The following is a 26069-nucleotide window of genomic DNA, read 5'->3' on the forward strand; positions in this document are numbered from 1 at the left end:
CTTTTGACACGACTCACATTTCTTTATGTATTCTTCGACATCGGTGTTTAGTCTTTTCCAAGATTTCGGATCAATATTGTTCAATTCTAAGTACGCTTTGATTTTAGCTATAGTTCGATGAATACCTTGATGTCCACCGGCAGGAAGGTTGTGAAACTCTTTCAGAATCCTACTCTTTGTTTCTTCGTCAAGGGTAGAAGGTTGACCTTCTGGATCGGGGTCTAGATATGCAATGCGACTCAATGCATCAGCATTGGTATTACGGACACCTGCTTTATAAACAATCTTATAATTATATTCTTCTAACTTAATTCTCCATCTTAAAAGTCTACTACTAGGATCTTTTACACTAAACACCCAAAGCAAAGGTTTATGATCAGTCACAAAGGTTGTTTCCTTTCCAAAGATGTATGGGCGGAATAGTTTGGCAGCCCAAACTATCGCAAGTAATTCACGTTCGGTTGTGGAGTAATTTCTTTCAGCATTATTAAGTGTACGACTAGCGTAAGCGATTGGTTTGTCTTGGCCAATTTGGCCCTGAGACAAGATAGCTCCAATTGCGACTTCTGAGGCGTCACAGGTAATAATAAAGGGACGGCTCATGTCAGGATATTGAAGGAGAGGTGGTGTTGTCAATTTTTCCTTCAAAGTTTGGAACGCTAGTTCTTGTTTAGTTTCCCACTTGAATGGAACATCTTTCTTTAACAAAAGAGTGAGAGGTTTGGCTATGTTGCTATAGCCTTCAATAAATCTACGGTAATAAGAACTTAATCCTAAAAATCCACGCAATTGCTTGACATTTTTCGGATGCGGAAAATGTAACACTTTCTCAATTAAGCGAGGGTCTGGCTTCAGACCTTGATCTGTTATTTGATGTCCTAAATATGTTACTTCTTTTCTAAGAAATTCACACTTATCAGGCTGAAGTTTGAGGTTGTAAGTTCGAAACCTATCAAATACAAGTTTCAATCTTGACATATGTTCCTTTAAGTCTCTACTATAGATACAACAATCGTCTAAATACGAAAAACACTTTAATCCTTGCAATCCGGATAGAACAATATTCATCATTCTCTGAAATGTTGCGGGGGCACCGCATAATCCAAAGCTCATGCGATTATACTCGTAATGACCATATGGTGTACTGAAGGCGGTCTTACTACGGTCTTCAGGTCTAATTCTAATTTGTTGATACGAACTGGCTAAATCCAAGGTCGTAAAGTACTTCGATTGCCCTAACTGATCTAGTATTTCTGTAATATTCGGTAAAGGAAAGCTATCTCCAATAGTAATCTGATTAAGCCTACGAAAATCTAAACATATACGAATCTTAGGTTTCCCTGATGCATCCATCTTTTTCGGCACTATTAATATCGGAAAATTCCAAGGACTCTTGCTTGGGGAAATTATACCTTCATCTAACATCTTATCGATTTGATTTTGTACTTCTGCCTTATGTACCTCGGGAATACGGTACGGTTTCTGAGTCACGACTGTACCTCGTTTGTCGGGATGAATGGGGATGCTATGTTCAAGCACATCAGTATAGGAGAGTTTGTCTCCCTCTAAATAAAATAAATCATGATATTCTTCACAATGCGACAGTATTAACGCTTTCTCTTCTGGATTCAAATGGTCTAATCGCAAGTTCTGCCTAAGTACTTCTAAACGCGATTTTAATCCTTTAGTTTGACTTGCATTGTCAGATTTGCTCAATGCACAAACACTATGAGATTTTGTCATATCAAGAAGTGGTTCAAAATCTAAAGAGATTGGAGGAATTTGTACGTCTACCTCATTTTCAGTCAAATTCAAAATGCTAGTTACACATTTGTTATCGGATGCTTTAACTATAGCGTCTGGCAGGAATACACCGTCTGCCAAAGTACGTTTGGACAAAAATCCTATCCCATTATTTTCAGTCTTAACTTCAATTAGCTTTTCAGTACGTGCTGGGATCTTTACTTTAGTTCCTACATCAATTTTCAATTCAGCTTGTCCGTCATACGAAATTACACAATGATGTTCAAGAAGAAAATCTCTGCCTATTATACCGGCTACATTAGGAGGTAGTAAATCACTACGCATTACATGAAAAGTATGAGTCACTCTATTCTTGCCTATTTCTAATCTAAGATCTAATGTACCTAAAGTATGGGCATGAAAATTATTGAATCCATGCACTGGAGTGGAGTCACATCTATGTATCTTTCTCAACATTGACTCACGTAAATGGCTATACTTAATAAGCGATAGATCTGAGCCTGAATCTAATAACATTTCGTAATTCTTATTTAAATCAATCATTCGTACTTTAATTTTACCCTTTTCATCAATTATACTCTTAGTGGAACATTCACATAATTGGGCGTAACGTCCAATTGTATCAGACTTAACAGAATTTCGATCAGGTTTCTGAGGTGGGGACACCTTCGTACAATTATTACTCGTTTGTTCAGTGGAACAAAGGAAAATCTTCTTAACATTATCATTCTGAGTTCTATTACTATCAACACGTTTCTCTAATTTAACTTTTGAGGAGTTGTGTTTCGATAAACAACATAAAGACTTATTCTTACTACAAGATTTTGGCTTGGTGCTGTGGTCAGCACGGCATTTCTCTTTCAATTCACAATCATGCGTGTCAACTACGGGATGACGACGCGGTGAGACATTATTCGGTTTTGGTCGCGGAGAAGGTTTGCGCGGTGTACGGCGCTGGGGACACACATACACTGGGCGACGCGGCGAAGGACTACGCGCTGGACGTTGCTGAGTGCGATGCGGAGAATGACTATGCGATCGGCGACGCTGAGTGCGACGCGGAGAATGAGTACACGCTGGGCGATGACATTGAGGACGGCGCGGAGAAGGATCTCGCGCTGGGCGACACTGAATGCGACGCGGGGAACGGCTTCGCGTTTTGCGGCAACGAGAACTACGCGGAGAAGGACTGCGCGTTTGCCGGTGATGAGAACAACGCGGAGAACTTGTGTTCTTTCGGGTACAAACATGGATACGTTTCTTAGCACAAGTATGGGTACGCTTTTCACGACAATGATATGAGTGTGTACAACGTAAAGCACAACAAGAATTGGAATCCTCTAATTTGTCACTATTTTCACTACAATGTTTATCATGCGGTTCTTCATGCGAGTCTACTGAATGATCACAATCTTCTAAACAATGAACCTTTTTCCTAAAATTTCTTCTATCCTTACGGGAATGAGAAGAGTTATGAGAATCTCTAGATTTACTTTCAGAATGCTTTTTCTGGGAAAATTTCCTATTTCCTTTCTTCTCTGACTTATGGTTATGATTTGAAGAATTTGCCCTATCTTCATTCTTAGAATCTAATGGCTTTCGTCTCTGAGACAATATGTGCGACTCTTCAACTAGAGCGAAATCTACTAATTGAGCGAAACTATCATCTTCTGTACTTTTACCACGAATTACTGTTTGAATGCGGGGATCGCTAATTCCCTGGACAAAAGATGCTTTTGTCAAATGATCAATAAGTGAATGAGCACCAGCTCTTTCAGTTTCACGACATATTTTCGAAGCAGCAGCTTTCAGATCAGCTCGAATTGTATCTAACTTGCTAGCCCATGAGCTAATACCCTCATTTTTGCCTTGTCTGGCAGAAAACAATAAACAAGCATAATAGTCAATAGATCTATGTGTAGCATAATTCTCTTCTAAAATTGTCTTAACTGCTTCCCAAGTATCTACGTTCAATCTAACTAAAATACGATTTCTAGGTTCTCCTAAAATTTTCGACTTAATAAACTTCAACAATACAGGTCTGTCACGGGGGTTAACTAACCCTTGAGCAATTTCACAACTATCAATAAATTGCCTTAACTTAGAACGATCTCCTGTAAATGGTTCTGCAATAACCTGAATTGCCTGAGAAACTTTAACATATTCTGGCTGTACGTTACTTCCGTCAGCTTCTGCCATGATTAAAAATTCAAATTACGTTTCTACGTGGAAACAACAAATTAAATAAATGAATGAACCTCTTAGATTTGCGAAAACTCGAAGGTTTGAGCAATAATGGTTTCTGAGAGGAATTTCTCACTTAACCTAACTAAATCTAAATTCACGATGAGTTTATCACCTGTATGGGGCTTTAAATGCCTAATTTCAACACTAAAATGCACTGCACTTATTTAAACACTAATGAACGAAAATCACTAATGTGCGTTTGGCGTCACGATACAGTGAGCAGGATGTTTTGCTGATTGATGGCCAGTCAAACAACAAAAGCGTCCTTTTCCCCTTTTTCGCTTCCGCCAAGGAGGATGGAATGAAAGTTAAACAGATAGAAAAACTTTCAGCACACAATAAATACCACACATGCAAAATGCACATGCACAAAACACAGTTCACCTAAATAACTTAAACTGGTATCAAAGTTTACGATGTCACAATTATTCCTGATATCCTAAGGCTGTGCAAAAAGTTCACGATATCCTAGGTTGTTCAAGATATCCTAAGTTGTTCAAGATATCCTAGATTGTTCAAGATATCCCACAAAGCTGACACCAAATTATGTGGCGGGCCGGCGGTATGCGTTTGCGTAGACCGGCACCCACACAAGAGAGTTTTGTAATTTACCAAAATACTTCTATTTAGTCAACCAAAGTTTCTGCAAAACACCAACTATAACTCGAGCGGTAAAGTTATACTGGAAACAGGAACTCAGCTAACAAAACAGTCTGAAGAATCTTAGTATTACACGGTAGCGTTGGCCGTGGCCAAGACTTAACTTCTAATGGAAACAATGGAATCGTTATCCTGATTAAGGTTTGATAACCAAACAATCCTTTGGGATATCTCTTGAAACAAAACTCGAGAAATATGTTCCTTGCAGTAAGCCTGCAGTTTATTGGCTCTAAACAAATTACAAGAACCAGAGCCGGGGCGGTAGTGTAAGTACTGTGTCTATTTATATAAAAGAGTTTTAACTTACGTGGCGACGTTCCAATAGGTAGTAAATATAACTCACTAAATGTCACTGATAAACACAAACTTGACTGTAGCACTTTTCACAAAATAAAACAAAACTGCACTAGACTGGGAGGGCACGAATCAGTCCTAGTGGGTAGGTAGGTAAGAGGTATACTATTTGATCTACCGGTCTGCGAACAGACATCAAATAGGGTAGGCTACCAAAGGTTAGGAACAGGTTACCGTTTGATCTACCGGTCTGCGAACAGACATCAAACAGGGTAGGTGTAAAGGTTACCGTTTGAACAAAGTTGGTTACCAGAAGGAATTAAGGTTACCGTTTGATCTACCGGTCTGCGAACAGACATCAAACAAGGAAGGTGTAAGGGTTTACCGTTTGATCTACCGGTCTGCGAACAGACATCAAACAGGGAGTAACTATTTGATCTACCGGTGCGTTTTAGGCCAGCTAAGCAATGAACTTAGAGTCTGTCAAAACACACATCAAATAGGGGTGCGACAGAACTTTAGCCGTCAACTTTCCTAAGCTTGCCAGCAGTTTCTGGAGCGAGTCCGGGCTGAAGCGAAGCTTTCGGAAGTAGATTGCCAAGTTCGGAAGGAGGTAACTTTAGCCGTCAGTTTCCTAAGCAGACCAGCAATTATGGGAGAACCCTGGCTGAGCCATCTTGCTTTCAGAAACAGATTGCCAAGTTACTGTGAGGATTAGGTAGGGTAGTACTTTGACCGTCAGTTTCCTAAGCCGACCAGCAATTATGGGAGAACCCTGGCTGAGCCATCGAGCTTTCGGAAACAGATTGCCAAGTACTGGGTAAACCAAGGTAGTGAGGTAGGTAACCAAGAGATTGAGTAGGCAGGCCTCCGTAGAGGCAGAGAGGTTGGAAGGCAGAAGGATGGACAACTAGAGACTTCTTCGTGATAAGTTCCTGAACTGAAACGTGCCTAACGAATTGCGTACTCCTCGTAGTCTGCACGTCTCTGAGGGGTTCAGGAGAGGGACGTTGTCCGACGAGAGAGGCCAAAACATGCGTTTTTAAGGGCCTCGGTCGGAGGTGCAAGCGGCACCAATTTACGGTCTGTGTGCAAAATAGTAACGTGAGCAAACGTTGCACGAGGACCGTAAGGTCAGAGGTTGAGCATGCGTGGAGATCTAAAAAGTACCTAGGGCGGAGCCCGAGGGGGACCAGTATCCTGAAAAGAAAGATTATTGGCTTTGCACACGATTTCGGGTGCAGATGACCTCGGAAGAGTTCCACTCTGAGGGGTGGAGCGACTAGCTATTGGAACGAGCCATGCCATTAACATCTAGATTGGCTAGTACAAGGTGCCTTGGGTGGAGCCAGGCAAAAGATAAGATTTTGTGTGTGCGCATGCGTGTGCGTGTGATGTGTAGTCCTTGAGTTTAGGTGTGTGAGCCCCTTTCTCTGGAAGAATGAGATTACATCGAGATATTACAGAGAATGGTACAAATAGTATCTTAAACTATAAACATATACTAAACATAAAAGATTTCAAGTAATAAACTTGAAAGGTTTTATACATAATGAACTCAAGACCCTTCAACAGTTTATCTTACTTGTTTTTCGACCAAAGACACACATATATATTTAATGTTCTGAAGAACGAAAAAGAATCTTCTTTCAGAAGCAAAAATGACATTTTAAAGATACACAAACTATATGGGTTTTCTTAACAGTATTCTACCACTAATAATAATAATCTAACTTGTTAAAAGACTACATCAATATAGAAAAAAAACTAAGCTTCTGTATCGAACCAGAAGGGGAGAATGTTTATCTTAACTGCTGTTGACCTATAGGTCAGAAAGGGGGAACTCGGTGAAGGCAGACAGGATGTCTGGTTTCCAGCTAGGAAAAAAAGAACACTCAACACGAATTTGTATTTTAAAAGAAGTAAATGAAATACGAATTCTGTTGCAGTTTTAAAAAAAATAAAAAGAAAAGAAATAATTATTCGCAAAAAATAGTTTGCGAATTTGCGGCACTACAGAATTATAATCCAGTAACTCCTTTACATAATACAAGACATAAAAAATAAAAAAAAAAAAACTACACAGAGCTAAAATGTTTTATTGCTTTCCCATTTACCAGTTATGCACGTTTCTCTTCACCTTAATTTCATTAGCAATACCTTTGTTCACCTAATGACTAGAAATCTCACATTAGCTAGCACAGGGACAAATTTCATTAACTATTTTCACTCACACTTACCTTTGTTTTTCCATGGAAAGTAACATTACTACTAGATTAGACGTCCTACTCTTCTTAGTAAAAGTGAATTTATTTATTGTTGTTGTTGTTATATTTTGTTGATTTGTTGTTTAACGTCCCGTTTAGCACAGGCAGATTTTTTTTTTTTTTTTTTTTTTTTTTTTACTATGGAGGACCCAAAAGATCTACACTTAAGCGAAGTCTCGAATATAAACATACACCTTGATGCATGTGGGCTTATGGTACTATGTTAGACAATAATTATTTACGCGCATTGCATAACTATATTAATCGTAATAAATACATGGACTATAGTGTATGAATAAGCAAATCTAGTATGTTTAGACTAAAAGTTAGTAGCACTCCGGAAACTGGGAACTATAACGTGGGACACAGTCGATGGACTCAGAGATAGATGACTACAACGAATACTGTGACGTGGCGTTGCCGTGTAGTAAGGGCTATGACTGGGAAGACAAATTATAGTGCAAGGAAGTGACAGCTACATCTCACTCTCTGTTTTAACAAGGATTAGACTTTTGGGCTTCCGGCATCTATGGCCATGTTAGCCCGTCACGTATAAGGGATGACATCCCTTGACAATCACACTATCCGAGGAAAGGGAACGAAGAAAAGATTGGGGAAGGAAGGAAGCGCCCTGGGACCTACTGTTAGATACCATTCCGACATTTGCTCAGTGTGAATGAGGAAAACCCAGGAAAACATCGCTCAGGATGGCTGGTCTGAAAAAGCTTTCACACTTTTTCAACCGAACAAGATAAACAAGACGTAGTAACATCTGAGCCCTCTCATTTGCTAACGATACGAATTTAAAGAAAACTCGGAACACCTTCTTCAAACATCATAAACGCTGTCCCTTAGTATAGACCGGGGTAAAACCATAGAACAGAGCGATGTAATCGAACTACTCGTAGAAAATATGTTTTTTTAAAGTGTTTTTGTCGTATAATTTCAGTTTTTCGTAAACGGGGCGAGCCTCGGTCCCTTCAACTCCAATTACCTAGAGTATACTGTACAGTATATGAATATGCTGCAAATATAATTATAATCTGTGGGTGCCAATTAAAAGAGTTAATCATCAAGGTTTACCACTTAGGCTATTTGCACCTAGAAAGGTTGAGGGCCTCTTATGGTATTGGGTGTGTTCAAAATTGTGTGTGTGTGCACATGCGGAAATTATGCATTGTTAAAGTAGATTTTTATTCGTTATGCCAAGCCCATATGGCAGGAAGAATATAATGTTTCTGGTTAGCATCGTGACTTACAAGGCCGTTCAAGGCCCTTGCTTGTTGCGCTCGCGAATAAGTAGCTTTCTTTCTCTTTTTTTCTTTTTTCTTGTTTCTCTTGTACATCTTGTTTTTAATCTTGAAGTACCTCGGGGGCACTGGTCCCCCTTTCCCTCTTCACAAGCCACTCAGTCTCATCATGGATCGTCTCCCCGTTACCCCCTTCCCCCAAACATCCTAAGCAGCTCTGCTGGAGCACCTCTCTCTTCTGTCTTGACAGCATAGTGGTCGGACTCGGAAGACCCATGCCACTCGTGGCTGGGATAAGTAATCGCTGCATCTCTAATGGGTAGTCAGTTCGATGGAGCACTGCGCGCATTTCAGCTCGCGCAGATTCAGTTATATAGATGTACAAAACAAGAAAGAAAAAAAGAACAAAACTTTTTTTTAGCCGGTGCACCTTTGGCCTTACAACAGTAAAAAACTTTCACTGATTCCGGCGTACAAGAAATGTAAAGTAAATTGACGAAAAAAAAGAGAGAGAGAGAGAAACGAGGCTTTTTAGTAAACAAATTGACATTACAGATTGCTATCATTATTGTCATGATGACATTGACTTCGGAACTGTTCCATTTCCATCTCCTTCGATACATAAACAGATTAGTTCCCGAAGAACCACGTGTGTTGTTGAGTTAAAAAAAAAAAAGAAAAGAAAAAGAAAAAAGTGCATATGCAGTGTGGTGCGGTGCTTCGCGCGTGTCAGCAAAAGCATGTGTTGGGGTCTCCAAGTCAGCTGTTTTAAAACTTACTCAGTGCGGTACAGGTTGAATCAGCATCCGGCCGGTGCAGGAAATTAGTGAAGTGTGTTGTTATCCGGGAAATTTTCAGGAAGATGACAGATAAGTGTGCGCTTTACGTTTCTGTCTTTAGCAATCACAACTACTCTACAGTGCTCTGAAGAAGTAATTTAAAGTTTTACAGTGCATCAGTTATTTGTAAAGGAACATCCAAAATCCGTAAACGGGGTGAGTATCAAAATGTGAAATAAGACAAGAAAAGCTGTGTGTTGTGCCGTCTTTACAAAACGTGAACAATGTAGGGTCATTTCAAGAATCAATTGGGAATTTGAATATAAATGACAGTTAACGAATAATGCTTGATAATGGAAAACAATGTAACTGTGAGAACAGAATACGGTTCCCAAAATCATACAATTTTATTCTTGTGTTATTGTTGAACTTTGCGCTTAGGGGAAAAGAACAGGAGTGATAGTTCAACTACTTAGAGAATTCCTAGAAAGCGTGTGCTGAGTGACATAAATACGTGATACAGTATTTCAAATTATATAAGTGTTCGATCTTTAATGGAACTAAGCCAAAAAAAAAAAAGCTCGGTAAAGCTTGTGAATACATAATTCGTCCTAAATGTTTGTTACAAGCGAGCCTCAAGGTAGGAGCAAAAAGTGTGCTATTCCATAATTTCTACTGCAATAAATTATTATTAGTGGTCTCTGCTCTAGATCAATATATAAATTCTTCCTTTATGCAATACCATAGTTAGGTTAAAGGAATATTACTCCTGAATTCAGAATTACTGAGTAAAAGGAGGTTTTAAAAAATCTCTGCAAAGTGCCAATTCGTATAAATTCAAAAGCCGCTGTACGTAAAGATTTGTGTGCGTGTGCTTTCAGAATTTTAAGTGCCGTCCCTTTAAAACAAAGAGTTCCTACTTCATTACTTACGAACAAAGTAATTACAATTTGTACTTAAATGTAGATAGTCTGTACTTTCACCCAGTTCAGAAGTCTATTTGTGAACTGAGAGCACATACGACTAACCAACAAGTATCATTTTTTTTTCTTTTTTTTTTAAAAAAAAAACAATATTATTGTGGTATCACTTGTAACATGTTGTAACTTGATAATGCTTTGGACATTGCGTAGATGCATGTCATAAAGTGCATTCCGAATTTGCAACGTAGTGAGATGATTAATTTATGACGTATTTAAAGATGTAATGGTTGATTTCCAATGCCACATAAAATCTAGTATTTGGACAAAGCATTCGCTTTGGATTTTATAATGTAAATTTTATTCGTACAAAAGTAGTTTTTTTAAAAAAATGGAATTACGTGATGTGACAACTCATGACAATTTTTAATATGACGTGCCACCTATGATGAAGAAATTTTTTAATTTTAACAAAAACATTTTTAAACAAAATTTAAGAGAAAAAAGAGAAAACGGGCACTGACAACACGCACTTCTAATATATAGATACATGTATATATGTTTTGATTGTATATACACATATAAACAGATGACGAGCACTTCGCGTGTTTTGAAAACAACGATGCAGTGTGATAAAAACTTTGCCGTAAAAGGCCACGAGTGGCTGTGTGGCCACCATCATGTTCTTCGTGGCTTGAATTTTTCCTGTTTCTGCGATGGGTGGCCAGGGGCTGCAAACAACTCGAGAAATATTCGACCTTCACGAGGCCGATCGTTTTTCTGGTTCATCATCTTCTTTTTCGTCTTCCTGTGCGTCATTTCCGCTTCAGGGGTACGGGCAACGGACGAACACAAGAAGGACTATCAGGTAAGTTATTTTTTCTTCTTTTTTAACAAAAAGTAAATTATATTTAATTTTTAAAGATACATATAATCTGTTACAGAGCCCTTTTCTGTGTAAGACATTATCATTACCACTTAACCTAACTGGTATATTGACTTAAAAAAAAGACACTAACATTTTTAGCTAGTTATGTAATTATATAGTCTTGTTGTTTCTAGTCAAACAAAGAACGCCAATGTCTATTTTTAAACTTGTTTGGTGAAGATGATAATTGCCGATGACTGTAAACCCATTGTTTGATGAAATATGGCGAAAGTAACAAGTTAGTTTAATGGTTACGCAATAATATCAAACGTTGTCCTTCAAACGCAAAGGAAAGAAAAATATTCGTTTTCCGAAAACCCATAGGTACGCCCACTCCTAGGCTAGCGTTAATGCTTGGAATGACTGACATTTCTAGCACTCACTATAACAAGCTTCGAAATATCTTAGTCACTACCCTGTCCTCAGAGCTCACGAAATAACTATTGCCACCCTGAGAACGTGTGTATTTGATTGGTGATTGCAGTGCTTCTCAAACTTCTTTGACTGACGATACACTTTTACTAAACGCCTACCTCATTCTGATACATTTGTGTTATTGTAGGTTAGAGTTGAGCTTTGTTGCTGTCTCTGGTCTGCAGGCATTGACGGTTGCAGTCCATTTCAAAATCGATTTCAATATATTATCAAAGGCTTCGTGTACAAACAGAACATGTCGTACAAAAATTTACTAATAAATTTTCTGTATGGGATAAATTTTGTTTAAATTTTGAAATTTCATGACCCATTCCATGGGATTGCGTGACAGATCTATTGGGAAAGTCTGGGTTATTTAGTTGATTGCTTGGAGTTCAGCACCGAGGCTACATGAGACATGGGTCTACAGTTTAAAGTGGAATCTAAATCATAGTAATGCTTTCAAATTTCAAGGCTCTCTCCCTTGAATCGAGCCCAGAACCCGTACATAAAAGTTCGATCTGGCATTTTTTTTAAATGAAATTCTCCCCACCCCGGAAAATTTGTCACAATGGGCTACTTAATCCAATACAACAGCGACATGAGCACAGAAACACCGAGGATAGTTTTAAAAGAAAGTCTACAGGGACTAGAGCCCCCAATAGATTTTGCCTCACGATTGGCAATCTAATATATATATATATATATATATATATATATATATATATATATATATATATATATATTTATATATATATATATATATATATATATATATATATATATATATATATATATATATATATATATATATATATTACTTAACTACACTCAAAACAGGATTTTTTGTTTAAAAAAGGGGGACATTTTGCGTGCCGTTTGCAATTTTGTGTGAACACCAGACGATTCTCTGAAAAAAGGGACAGTCCCGTAAAAATGAGATGTCTGGCTACCATGCCTAGTTAAAGGCTTGACACTGCTAACTAACAGCCTCACCCTGTATATATGTTTCAAGCCAGAAGAATTTTTGCAAAGTAATCCAACATGGAGTATGTTTAAAGGTATTATGCAGACACTTTTCTGGTGCAACTGAGGGCAAATCTCCTACTTCAGATAAGACGCACTGTTAAAAATACATTCTTAAATCTGAGAAACCGTTTCTTATCTGTGCAACAAGAATATCTTTTCTTAGAAACAAGAGTTTGAAACTCTCATTAATGAGAAATAAAGAAAAGTAGATGAGGTTGTATAAAGCGAAACGAGAAAATTTACTATTGCTTTCCTTATGAGTGAGAATTGCCAAATCTCATTTCTAAGAAAATAGTGTCTTGGTGCACAGATAAGAAACGATTTCTCAAATTTAAGAAATTATTTTTAACAGTGTAGAGGAGACGGTTAAGAATCCATTGTTATTCATATAGTAGTTCCACTATCTTTATTACCATTGTTTAATCGAGCTCAATCTTTACAAAAGCGACGTCTTAAACAGAAACTACGTTCATTGTTGTTGAGTATATATGATATATCCCCATTTATTTGTTTTATTCGAATACGAATCCCTCGGATACAAATGTGATTTGTGAAAGCAATCGTCGCGTCGTGGAAACAACTCAAGATAATGCAGTTGAATGAATGATTGCATATTCTCGTTAATTGATGACCTTTGGAAGACAGGAAGCAGTGATTGCTATGTGATTCACTCTTCAGACGAAAGAAAGAAAGAAAGAAAGAAAGAAAGAAAGAAAAAATAATTGTTTTATTTCCCCGAATACACTTTATGACGTCAGTGTTCATTGTAAATGAAATGCTATGCTCTTCAACATGACTTTCGATTTCTGATTATAGTAGGAATGCGTGAAAATCACGTATAAGTTATGGGAAATGAGTAAAGATTTTTTTTTTTTTTTTTTTACTCTCCGATATATAGCATGTTAATTCCTTTGATAAGATTTTTCCTATATTTATTACCAGCGTCAATTACCCTCTTTGCTGGGTTCTAATAAGGGAAAATAGTAATATGTTCTGGTTTCTACTATTGCTAAAGCGCTCTCAAACCTATAGGAACTATATTAAAAAATCAGAAAATAATAAGCAATCTATATAAATAAAAATTAAATATTACTATTGTGGGCTGAATTTGGATTGAAACGGTATCGGAAGTGTCACTGTTCTTAGCGATCCCGCGGTAATTTTCAATCATTTACTTAAATGATGAATAATGTTCAAATAATTTAGAAATTCTAGATACTTGTTTGTAGAGAACGTCTTTTTTTTTGTTTATTTTTTAGAAAGAAGAACCAACCTTTTCGTACACTTTTAATAAGTTAAGTTATTTACATTTTATCACTTCACGCAACAGTTCAAAATTTTTCAGTACTTCGCACAACAGCTCAAGGAAAGAAGTTATTGGTGGTATGAATATATGAATTAATTGTGTTAAGAAAGCAAAACTCACCAAAGCACCAAATACTTGCGTAACAGTTTCGGAAATGTAACATTGCCTTCATCAGACACGTTATCTAACGTTATGGAGATAGGAAGGGAGAAAGAGAAACAGCTAAATAGTTTCCGATTCCTGGGTGGCATCATTAGTGAAGTCATACAGTGATGAAAGGAAGAATAGTTTTGGGGTTCATTAGCCTATGTAGTTCCCTTATAATGGTTTGGTTGACATCCTCGATTTTCGTTTCACACAGTGATAGCCAAATTTCAGGCTGCGAATATTTCACCCGGTCCGTGAATAAAGATGTATCATCTTTTTTTTTCTTTAAAAAGCAGAAAAACTGTAGCTGGCCATAATAATACGGCAAAACCTGTCTTCAACGGACCCTTTATTAAACGGTAATATTTCACAGTACCAAGGGCAATCATGTTGTGGTTTCCAAAGGGGGAAAATATAAGCAACGTTCCAAATATAGTTTCAAATTTTACTGTAACTAATGTAAAAATTCTATTGGGTTTTCGATATTCCCAAGTACAATTTCCTCTTAGGGGGACGAGCGTCCCACATTGCCCCCCTGATGGGCGCCCTTGCAGAGTACCATGAATTTACTGGCGAAAATCGTGTTCAATTCCCTTCATTAAACGGAAACTTTCTTACGGAAATCAAAATAAGCCTCTTAACGGAAAATTTCAAGTTTCAGAAATGAAAGAAGAGGAAATGGAGGAAGAAGTTTAATATGATATTGAGTTGGAAGAAGACTGTAAGGATAAAGACTTACCAAGATTCTGTCATAAAAATTAAAGGAACTGCAACATTTGCCGTACGTCGAAATGACACTGATATGCTTAGTGTGGTTTCTCAGACTAAAGTCTTTGTGGAAAGTTGGGCAGACAAGCAGCAATGTGTACAGAAAACCTTTTCTGACTATTGGAAAAATTAAGTTAACGTGTGTACAGTATTTTTTCTGTTCATGTTAAGTTTTGTTTGTATTAAATTAGCAGTAGAAATAAATACTATAAATTAATTAAGGTACGTAAAGCATCTGATTTTATCTCAGTATGTCCATTATATGCATGCACTTTCTTTTGCATAAGTGTATCTTCGTTAACCGGAAACCGTTGATCTTTAACAGAAATTTTTGCGAGTCCCGTTCAATTCCGCTGGAGACAGATTTTACTGTATAATGAATTGAAACTTAACTTTTATGTATAAGCCCAATTTGCAAGGTAAGTCCAGGCCAATTTTTAGAAAAATCCAGATTTAAAAGAGTTACTTTCAAATGCTCGTGGTTCAGTCTCTAATCGACCCAGAAACATAAAACAAGAAACGGTACATTCAAAATAGAACAAAGATTCAGAAAATGTGTAACTTAGCGATCAGTCGCTTAAAGGGGTGAAGGGAAGGAAAATTGAAAATGATCCCAAGTATGATCTCTATTTCATTCTAGCCCGCAGTGACATGATAAACTGACCATGTAGCAGAATCTTTAAAGGAATTCAATTCCTTAAAGGTTGAAGACCACTTATAAATATGATTCCCGATTGATAGTAGAAACAAGTGTTTGGCTTGCATGACTTACAGGAATGCCGTGAATTATTTGGAAATTTGCTCTGAAATGATACTCACCCTGCATTGGTTCCGAACACGATCATACTTTTTACTGATCTTTGTTCACATACGTTCTCGAAAGCACGTACAATTAACCTTCGACTTAGACCGACTTCGGTTACGATTGCCCGGTCGTAAATCAAGCAAGTGGTGGCTTACTATACAATAAAGTATAAAATATAGTTTTGAGCAATCATCGGCTCAGTTAGTCATCATCATCATAGGTATTCTGCCATTATTCACAGGTCACTAGCCACACTTTTTCACCTTTACATGCCCGAATTAAACAAGAACCTTAATTGAGCTCAAATATTGATATAATTAATCCACAATAAAATTATGTAGTAATGATTAGTGTATATATTTTGGATACTTCCGGTTCATCAGCTCTGTCCGGGTCTGTGTGGGTTAGTGTTGCCTATGAGATGAGAAATGTTTCGAGTCTCATAGGTAAAACTAGTTCACCCAAGACTTACATCTTAAACACTGTTTTAGTTTTACATAATCCGTAGTAGAGTATTATACTGTATGGGGCAGAAACATGGTATTCCGCAAAAATTATGAAAAACGACTGGAAGCTTTCGAAATGTGGGTGTGGAGAAGTAAAATTTACGAGACGAGATACATTATTTCTCGTCTGGTCTTGTTTCGTGTGTAACACTAATCTGGGTCACCGCATCTCTCCGGACCACTGGGTCTGAAAAGCGAAATCCAAACCCGCATAACGCGTGGTATGCAGTCAAGTCGGATTTACATATAAGCTAAACAAGCTATAGCTTAGGGCTCCACTCTCTGGAGGGCCCCAAGAAAATTAAAGGAAAAAAGAACTGTGGAGGAAAATGGAGAGAATTAGCTGAGTCAAGCCGAGAACAAAGGAGAAAGTTTTAGAAATGGTGGGAGAGAAAAGAACAATTTAATATATTATTAAGAAGAGGAAGAGAAACTGGATGGGACATTGGCTAAGAAGGAATTGTGTCATAAGAGACGTGCTAGACGGTATAGTGGTAGGAAAGAGAGGAAGGGGGCGAAGGAGACTACAATTAATGGATGATATCAAAACAGAAAAATCGTACCTGAAGACGAAGAGGTTAGCAAAAGACCGTGGAGCATGAGAGATTCTCAGTTGCAGAAATTGCCCTGTTAGTAATGGCAGAATACCTATGATGGTGAATTCATAGTAAAAAGAACTTTACATTGATAAGATGATTGTACGAACACAATGATCATTTGCCATCATTCAAAGATACTTCAATAATAAATATGGCTTAAATGTTGTTATATCTCACCTTTTGTGGAGCTGCACGGTGCTCAATGGTAGAGCGTTTACCTCTGGTGTGTAGGGTGTCTGGTTCGATCCCGGGCGAAGTAAGTTTGTGGTTGACAACATCGTGTCCGTGGGTTTTCTCTGGATACTCTCGTTTCCTCCCACTTCTTTATTCCACCAAATCTCCTATCACCATTCACTTGTATTAATCATCATCTTTCTTGGCCTGCAGGGCATAATCGTAGGACGCTAAACAGAAAGATATCCTTCCATTTCCTTTGTGGAACTATCGTGACACGGAAGGTTTCTAATAACTTCTAAATGGAATTAAGTAGAAAATTAAAGCATACATTTTGTATATGAATTTACGAAACGAAATAACAGGAGAAAACCTTTTCGAGAATCTAGACGAGTCGAGAAAGAGGGGTTAGAAGTTAGGGTTTAGATTTCTGGGCTTTCGGCATCTAAGGTCATTTAGCCCGTCATGTTTGAGGGATGACGTCCCTCGGCGAGCACACTATCCGGAGAAAGAGAAAGAAGAAAGGATTGGGGAAGGAAGGAAGCGGCTTGGAACCTATAAGTTAGGTACCACCCAAGCATTTGCCTGTTGTGAATGAGGGAAACGCAAGAAAACCTCATTCAGATGGCTGGCCTGAAAAAGCTTTTTACACTTTTTTTGACCGAGTGTCCCCACCGGGAATCGAACCCGGGACTTCGCTACGCGGGGCCATGAGCCGAGAAAGAATCTAGACGAGATTAGAAATTTCACAAAAATTTACGATATTAGACACATTATTTCTCGTCTGGTCTTGTTTCGTGGGTAATACTAATCTGAGTCACCGCATCTCTCCGGACCACTGGGTCTGAAAAGCGAAATCCAAACCCGCATAATGCGTGGTATGTAGCCAGTGTCGGATTTACGTATAAGCTAAACAAGCTATAGCTTAGGACTCCACTCTCTTGGGGGGTTCCAAGAAAATTATAGGAAAAGAGAACTGGATGTACAATCCCAAACTATACTCTAAGATTTAAAAAATAGTAAAACCTCGTATAACAATAGTAATTTGTGTTGCGTAGGCTCCTAAGTAATGGGGCTACTTCTGGTCGTTTGCATGAAATATGACTCGTTTGCTTATTTCTGTATATAGGGTCCCTACATTCTGTATGGACTGGTGCGAAATATATGATATTATTAATAATGTTTAAATTTTACGAGTAAACCGATTATTATTATTATTATTATTATTATTATTATTATTATTATTATTATTATTATTATTATTATTATTATTATTATTATTATTATATTTGTTGTTGTTGTTGTAAGACGTTAAATAGCATTAAAGCTAACTGTCTATTGAAAATTCAATAATTTTGCATAGTTATTTTTCTGTTCTTTCCATTTGTATGACATCATCTTGATTGACACTCCAGACTAATGGACAAAACTTCTAGTTAAGATGTCTATCACCAGGTGTCTGGATATAGCTGAAGTCATTCGTTTGTTCACCTGTGAACCCTACTGTCTTCACTTTAAATGGTGAAATTAAGACCTTTGTTGACTATGAAATAGGAAGTGACAATGCATTGTCTCACAGCATGAACTGTCAAAATGCGTTAGGATTATAACGTTGAAGCTGACATCTCCTACTTGACTCCAATTACTCGAGTGTTAACTTTTCTCTTTTCTACTTGTCTGTCAACTGTTGTAAATAACATTGCTTGGAAGTGGTGTTATCAACGTGCTTAACTGAAGACAGCAATTGAATTTCGTTTGTATGTGTTTATCACACTACGAGTCTTAACATTTTGTTTTCATCTTCATTACTTTTTCAATTTTAAAATAGTTTTTATATTAGAAATTTTGAGTGATATGTAGAGGCACGAGTTTTCCGCAATGCGCGATAAAACAAAATGCGTCAGAATTAAGTAATTTTCAGTTTCTTGACGTTTTATGATATTCTGTGTGTGTTTTCATTGGTTTCCTTTGCGTGATAAAACGCGAAATTGGCAGTTTTGAGCGAAATTTCTAACAATACGCGATATAACGCGAAATTTTAAAAAATGTGGTTTCATTATTTTAAAAACGCTAGTTTTCCGCTGATGGAACGGTAGAACGTGACAAGAACTGTGCAGTTTGGGTGATTAGAACACAACTATAGGGAACATATTGCCCGTTAGTTATCACCATGGCAGCTGGATGCGGAGTTCCGAAGTGATGATTGTTTGAAGTTTGTTGTAAATGCACTTACATATGTTTGGCTTCCAACAAGCAATGCCAATTGTGAGAGATTTTTTCCAAGTATGAACTGATGATAAGTGTCAAACGTACAACAATGAAGAAGGAAAATGTGAAAACGGTAACGTGCTTATATTTAATGCTTAAATGCAACTTGTGCCTATGTGTTTTCAGAAGACAGCAAAACTTTCCTACTCATAGTAAGTTTACTTACTGAATTTCCTCAGTTTGATTTGAAAAATATAATTTTCTATAAATGAAATTGACATTGTCCAGTGAAATATTCAATGTATTTTGTTTTTAGGTATTTAATGGTTTATTTTATAGTGATCTATGAACAAAAGGAACAATTGTAAAATGTCAGGGAACTTTTTTCCACAAGAGCTACAAACTGCGAAACTTTCTTTGGAAAATACGACAAAATGCGAAATATAAAAACGAAACGCGAAAAACTCGTGCCCCTAGTGATATGGCAAATTCCTTTCTCTGTAGAACCGTCAACAGAAGTAAATTCTATATACTTGTTGTCCTCACACAACACCTAGATTATGAAGAACTGGAATTTATTATTAACGTGGATTTCTGAACTATGATCAGGTAGGACTGTGCGATATTCGGATATATATTCTTTTTTGGCATAAACTTTGAAACCCCTACTTCCTTAGGATGTGTCATTTCGTTTAAAAAAATGAAATGAAATCAGTTTTACGTCCCACGCTAATGCCGGCTAGGCTAAAGGAGACGATAATGATGAGAAATGAATGAAATGGCTGAATGAAGAAAGTGGGAGGAAACGGGAGAACCCTGAAAAAAACCATATCCACGGTGTTTGTCCACCACAAAGTTCACTTGGCGCGAGCTGGGATCGAATCAGGGACCCCAAGTACCAGAGATGAACGCTCTACCACTGAGCCACCGCGGCCCCCTCCTTTCATTAAAGTGACACGATAGAAACCTATCTTGATCATATTCCAAGATTCATTTCAAGTCATGATAAGCCTTTTTACTTTTTCCGTAACAAACAACAGTCAGTATCACTTTTACTGTGGCGCAAACAAATAGAAAAGGCCCTCAGGGACCCGTATCCGCTTCTTTTTATGCGAAGTGTAGATTAAATGCTGCCTCTCTTAGCCTTGATATATAATAATGAGACTTTAAAAAAATATATACACTGGTACTGGCAACACTGCCGTGTCGTGACAAAACGCTGTAACTTTGGCGGAGAAGTTTTGCGAAAATGAGCCTTAAAGTTTTCATTCGAAAATGTGATCTGTATCGTGTAGAACCAGTGTATCTTGACTTTGGAAACACGTGGTTACATGTAATGTTACGTAAATGCATTTTGTGGGATTAAATTTGGTGAAAACTGATTGGTTGACCATTATTGCCTAGTTACACTGGTTCTACACGATACAGATCACATTTTCGAATGAAAACTTTACGGCTCATTTTCGCAAAACTTCTCAGCCAAAGTTGCAGCGTTTTGTCACGACACGGCAGAACATCTTACAGATACTATTAACAAGATTACTAACAGTTTCGTATAAACCTTAAAAAAAAAAAAAAAAAAGTTTATAACTCAGAACAAACCTGAGAAGGGGGTTGATAATGATCCAAACTGCATTGGTTCAGTGTTCTATTTCGGCATATCTCAGGAGGAATTGCTTCTTCTGAGCTCACGTTGGGTCCCTCCGAGAAAATATATTTTTGCGTAGGAGCCTACACGAGGGTCATCCAGAAAAGAAAGAGAACGTTGTGGTGTGAAACACAAATGCAAAAATGATATGTGCAAAGGACTTCGATTCTGTAAATAAACTGCAAACGTTATTCTACTTTCATACATATCCACCATATACATTCAAGCACTTACTGCAGTTTGATACTAGTTTTTCCTGTACCTTCATTGTACTCTGTTGCCGTCAATATGTTGAAAAGTAAAAACTTTACCAGCAGTGGAAAAGTGCTTTCAAGAAAGAAGAAACATTCGACTGTAGCGTGCAGCATACTTACCTACGACCCCTCACTTTCAGTCAAGCAATTAGATGGTGCAGATGTGACACTGGTTAGTGACTTGCACATACACAGAGGCACACAAGCAAGGCGAACACCCACTCTATATCATAATCAGCACCGTTGCAAGCGCGGTGAACAACTTATGCCATGAGCCGTACACCACAGCCCAGTAGTGTCCGAGGCTCCAAGCATTGAGTTAGTGGTTCTTGTGTGGGGTACACACCTTGCAATGGCTGGTAGACGACATTTGAGTGTCTTTGACCGCGGGCGAATAATTGGGCGGTTGGAATTGGGCCGATCGCAAGTGGAAATGGCGCAGGAATTCAACGTGAACAAAAAATTGTGTCGAGGCTGTGGAGTCACTTCCAAAATGGAGGTGAAGTCAATAGACGTCATGGAAGAGGCCGTCCGAAGAAGACGTCGGCCGTCGATGACCAGTTTCTCACAATTGCTGCCAAACGTAACCGTCAAGCTTCGTGCTCTCAACTGGCCAAAGAGTTGTTTCAGGCTACAGGACAACGCGTGAGTCGTGCAACTCTTCGTTGGCGGCTCAATAGAGCAGGACTGTATGCAAGAAGGCCTGTGCTGTGTGTGCCATTGAAACTGGAGCACAAACGTGCGCGTTACACATGGTGTCAGGAACATGTTGCTTGGGGGAACACCAGTGGGGGCGTGTCATGTTCTCCGATGAGTCGAGGTTCAGCCTGTCGTCTTATTCTGGTTGGACTTTAGTGTGGAGAGAGCCAGGAACACGCTATCATCCAAACTTCATTGCTGAACGGCCGTCCTATGGCGGTGGTTCCATTATGGTGTGGAGTGGAATTATGCTGGATGGGAAAACGGACCTCCATATTGTGTAACATGGCACTTTGACAGCACAACGGTACCGGGATGAAATTCTCAATACACATGTGCGCAATTTCCGCGGAGCATTTGGCCCAGACTTCCTATTCATGGATGACAATGCCCGCCCACACCGCGCACTTCTTGTGTCCAAGTATCTGGAGTGCGAAAACATTACGCGTATTGCATGGCCTGCATATTCGCCGGACTTGAAACCCATCGAGCATGTGAGGGATGCTCTTAGGCGGCGAATAGTGCAGCGCAGTCCACCAGCACGCACTATCCCTGATCTGCAAACAGCTCTCCTCGAGAAGTGGCGCCATCTGCCGCAAGACTTGATCAACACTCTGATTTGCAGCATAGAGGCCAGATGTCGTGCCTGTATAGCTGTTCGTGGTGGTCACACGCCATATTGACTGCCTATGCCCTCGCACAATCCAATATATATACACGTGCAGTGGCGGATCCAGGGGGCAATCACCCCCCTCCCAGAAGAGAAAACTCTTATTTTATATATATAAATAAAACCCATCCCAGAGTTTGAGGCTCTTAAAAGTAGGTTAAAAATGGCAGTATGACAACCCACCGCCCTCCCAGAAGTCGATCCTTGATCCGCCCCTGTATATGTGCGACAAAATTAAGAATCCTGCCAATTGTGAGGCACAGAGAGTTAAAAAAAGGCTTTTGCTTTCCGTTTGTTTTGAAAATTGAAACACTGTCTGAAAGGAATCGTTCCACTCTGCTGGTGAACTCCAAGATGGTTTGAATATATTGGAGGCAACATAATACAATGGCGATATAACGAAACAGGTATCCGCCATAGTAAGTGCTCGAAGTAAGTTTCGGAATTATCTTTTATCATGGGCATAGAGTTAAACACTCTTGGCTCTGGTAAGAAACTTAAAGAGAAAAGAAAAAACAAAAATAACGTAATTTAAAAAAAAAGTTCACTCTCGTAACACACTTGGGTACATTTTTTTTCTTCGTTTGTTTTTATTGAATGAAATTGACTTTTTTTTTTAAAAAATGCATTTAAATGATTGAATGCCCTTTTTGTTAACAACGTGTTTTAATATGAAATAAACAAATAATAATAATAAGAAGAAGAAGAAGAAGAAGAATTCATGCACTAAGATAACTAGTTCCTGTACCATAAATCTTTTGCACACATCTTTCTTATTTGTATGCTATTTCACACCAAAATGTTCCCTTTTTTTCTGGATGATACCCGTTTATCACTTCATCACATATAATATTAATATTAGCACCACCTTATTCTCCCGAACGCTGATCCGGGAGACGAGAGTGCTTGTATTCCCAAAGTTTATTTGAGCCCCTCAGGATCTGGATTTTTAAATATTATTATTTGATAACGAAACACACATCTACTTGAACGGATTCCTTGGAAGTTGCACTGAAATCGGTGCCGCTGCTCATTTTCAAAAGCATGCTTGAAAAAAAAAAAAAATGAATGCAACAATAGATTAGATTAGAACGTGGTAAGATCAGTGGCATCGATTTCTGTATAACTGTCGAGAAATCCATTCAAGTGTGTGTGTTTCATTGGCATGTGTGGAAGAAAAGGTCCAAGCAAACGAGTTAATATTCTGGAGAGCTCAAACGAAGTTTGGGCGAGGTGGGCCTCCTGCCCCCTGCCAGATCGGCGCCTAATAATACGATCATGGCAGATTTTTCTATCTGTGGGTTCTTTAACCATAAAATTAATAGCTATATTATATTTGAGAATCTTATGTTTGGAGTAAGAGAAGATTGTCAGTTAAGTGATACAAGGAAGACGCCTTTTGCTCCCATAATACACGTTAAAGAAAATATTTCTGTCTGAAGTACTTCTACAGCCAGTCAATACTGTTTAAGTAGTGAGTAACTGTGTGCCTAAAAAGAAAGAAGATCCTTGATTCAACAAGAACTCAAAGAGATAAGCTACAAGACACACAAGTGTCTGGTTTAAAAGCTTTTGACAATCATCCCCATCCACAAACAATTTAAAACCAAGAATCTTCCAACTGATAGATCCAAACAGATATAAGCATATCAAAAAGAAAGCAAACGAAACATGATGAAAGAGCATCCTATCTTTGTTTATAAGAACAGGAAGAAAAGGGTGCAGCAATCTAAACGAGAGAAAGCGTGTCTTATTTGTACACTACTTCAGAACAAGGGGTCATGTACCTTTTACTTTACTATATCTGTTGTATATGTATGTGTGTGTATATATATACACATAATAGCCTATACCTAATGGTATTCTAACTGCGTCTTCACACGTCAAATGGTTCTTTTTTTGGTAGAACCATCTTTCACTTTTTCAAAGATACTTGTTCCTTCGTCGTCAGCATGATTTAGTTGTTTTTCAGCAAGCTTATTCATTTCCTTCTTCGTCAGACTGTCTCGGCTTCTATTATACTGTGTAAAATGGGATAAACTTTCTTTAAAAAAAGAAAAAAAAAGTTGAGACGTCTATTTTGTCTTGCTAATCACACTGTCTACATGCTTGCTGATATGCAGAATTAATAATCCAGCTTCAGCTAATCGGTTGGTAAACTATATCGTCTATGGAACATGTAAATGAAATTTTGTTTAAGTAGGCTGTGAACGAATCAATTTTTAAGGTCTAAAAACACTTTTGTCTTTCTTTTCTTTCTTTTTAAATGCATAAATGCAATTAAAGCTACTACATAAAAAAAAGACATTACACAAAATGATTTTTTTTTCTTGGTGATGATAATTTTTTCCCGGGCATTTCTAGAAGTCAACTTAAATCATTCACTTCAATTGACTACGTAGTTTTAGCCAGAAATATTATTAATAAAATTCAGTGGGTATAGTTTGTTGTTGTATATAATGTATTATATTTGAAGTGAAACTCAATTCAAAATCTTTTGTCGTCACGAATTCTGTCGAGGAATTTGAAGCTTAAACTATATAAAACGATAATCATGCTTGTTGTTCTGTATGATTGCGAAACATGGTCGTTTACTCTGAGGGAAGAACGTAGACTGAAAGTATTTGAGAACAAGATCCTGAGACGAATATTTGGAGCCAAGAGGAACGGGAATGGAGAATGGCGGAAACTTCATAACGAGGAACTACATAATTTATACCGTTTACCGAACATTGTTAGTCATCAAATCTAGGAGCAAAAGTGGGCAGACCATGTAGCCAGAATGAGAGAAAATACAAACACTTTCTAAGTTCTAACTGGAATTCCAATCGGAAAACGACCATTAGGAAACCCTAGACGCAGATGAGAAGACAATATTAAGATGGATCTCGCAGAAATAGGAATACAAAGTAGAAACTGGATCCAGTTGGCTAAGGATAGAAGTCAATGGATAGCTTTTGTGAAGGCGGCATTGAACCTCCGGGGTCCATAGGCCATAGAGTTATTTAAAGTGAAACTTGATTTTTAAAACTGATTTTCGAAAAAAATCTATTATTTTAATGTTCTATTCTTATGCCCAGACTAAAAGAGACTGATGGTTATGAAAGGAAATAATTGGGGGAATGATCATGAGGGAGAAAAATGGAAAACATACGGACCCAATGTTGACATAATATTCTCACATTGACTAGAATCGAACTATAAACATCTCATATTCGACATAAGCAGTGGCGTAGCACACTTTTGCGGGCCCCCTCGCAAAGTATAGAGAAGGGGCCCTAGTTGTAAAGCCGATAGAAGTAAGGTTGAGCTTCTACTTCTTTAAATCTTTATTCATCGCAAGACTTCGGAGCCCCCTATACCTCTGGGCCCCCCACTGCGGGGGTTGCGGGGGCAGCTGCTACGCCACTGGACATAAGCATTCTATCACGTAACTGATCAACCTTTCATACCTGAGTTTCCTGAACACCTGAGTCTTCCCATTCTGAGCTTTTATCCTAGTCTAATTACACAGGGTCACGACTCGTATATCAAGAACAATTCAAAACGCCCATGCTCTTCATTGGTGCTCGAACACATGATGGATTTCGCCTTACAATCATACAGTTTCATTACGCCATCAAGACCCCAAAATGCTTTTCGACTTAGGTATCTCACAAAGCTTTAGAATTGGAAGTTTAACGTTCTTTTTCAGCATCGAGGCTATATGAGACGTAGGCCTATAGTTTAAGGT

At 38.1% G+C, this 26069-nt stretch overlaps 1 protein-coding gene across 1 annotated transcript in view; it reads left to right on the plus strand.

The window, feature by feature from the left end:
• The first annotated feature begins 8707 nt into the window (after window positions 1-8707).
• Window positions 8708-26069, plus strand: part of LOC145686515 (uncharacterized) — a 170127-nt gene continuing 152765 nt past the window's right edge. Inside the window, exon 1 of the mRNA XM_081759902.1 lies at window positions 8708-11049. Coding sequence (XP_081616028.1) covers window positions 10732-11049 — 318 coding nt within the window. The 5' untranslated portion in view covers window positions 8708-10731. The remainder of the gene's footprint in view (window positions 11050-26069) is intronic.

Source organism: Thermobia domestica, chromosome 5, assembly GCF_964235325.1.
Source record: "Thermobia domestica chromosome 5, izTheDome1.hap1.1, whole genome shotgun sequence".
Classification (NCBI taxonomy): Eukaryota; Metazoa; Arthropoda; class Insecta; order Zygentoma; family Lepismatidae; genus Thermobia; species Thermobia domestica.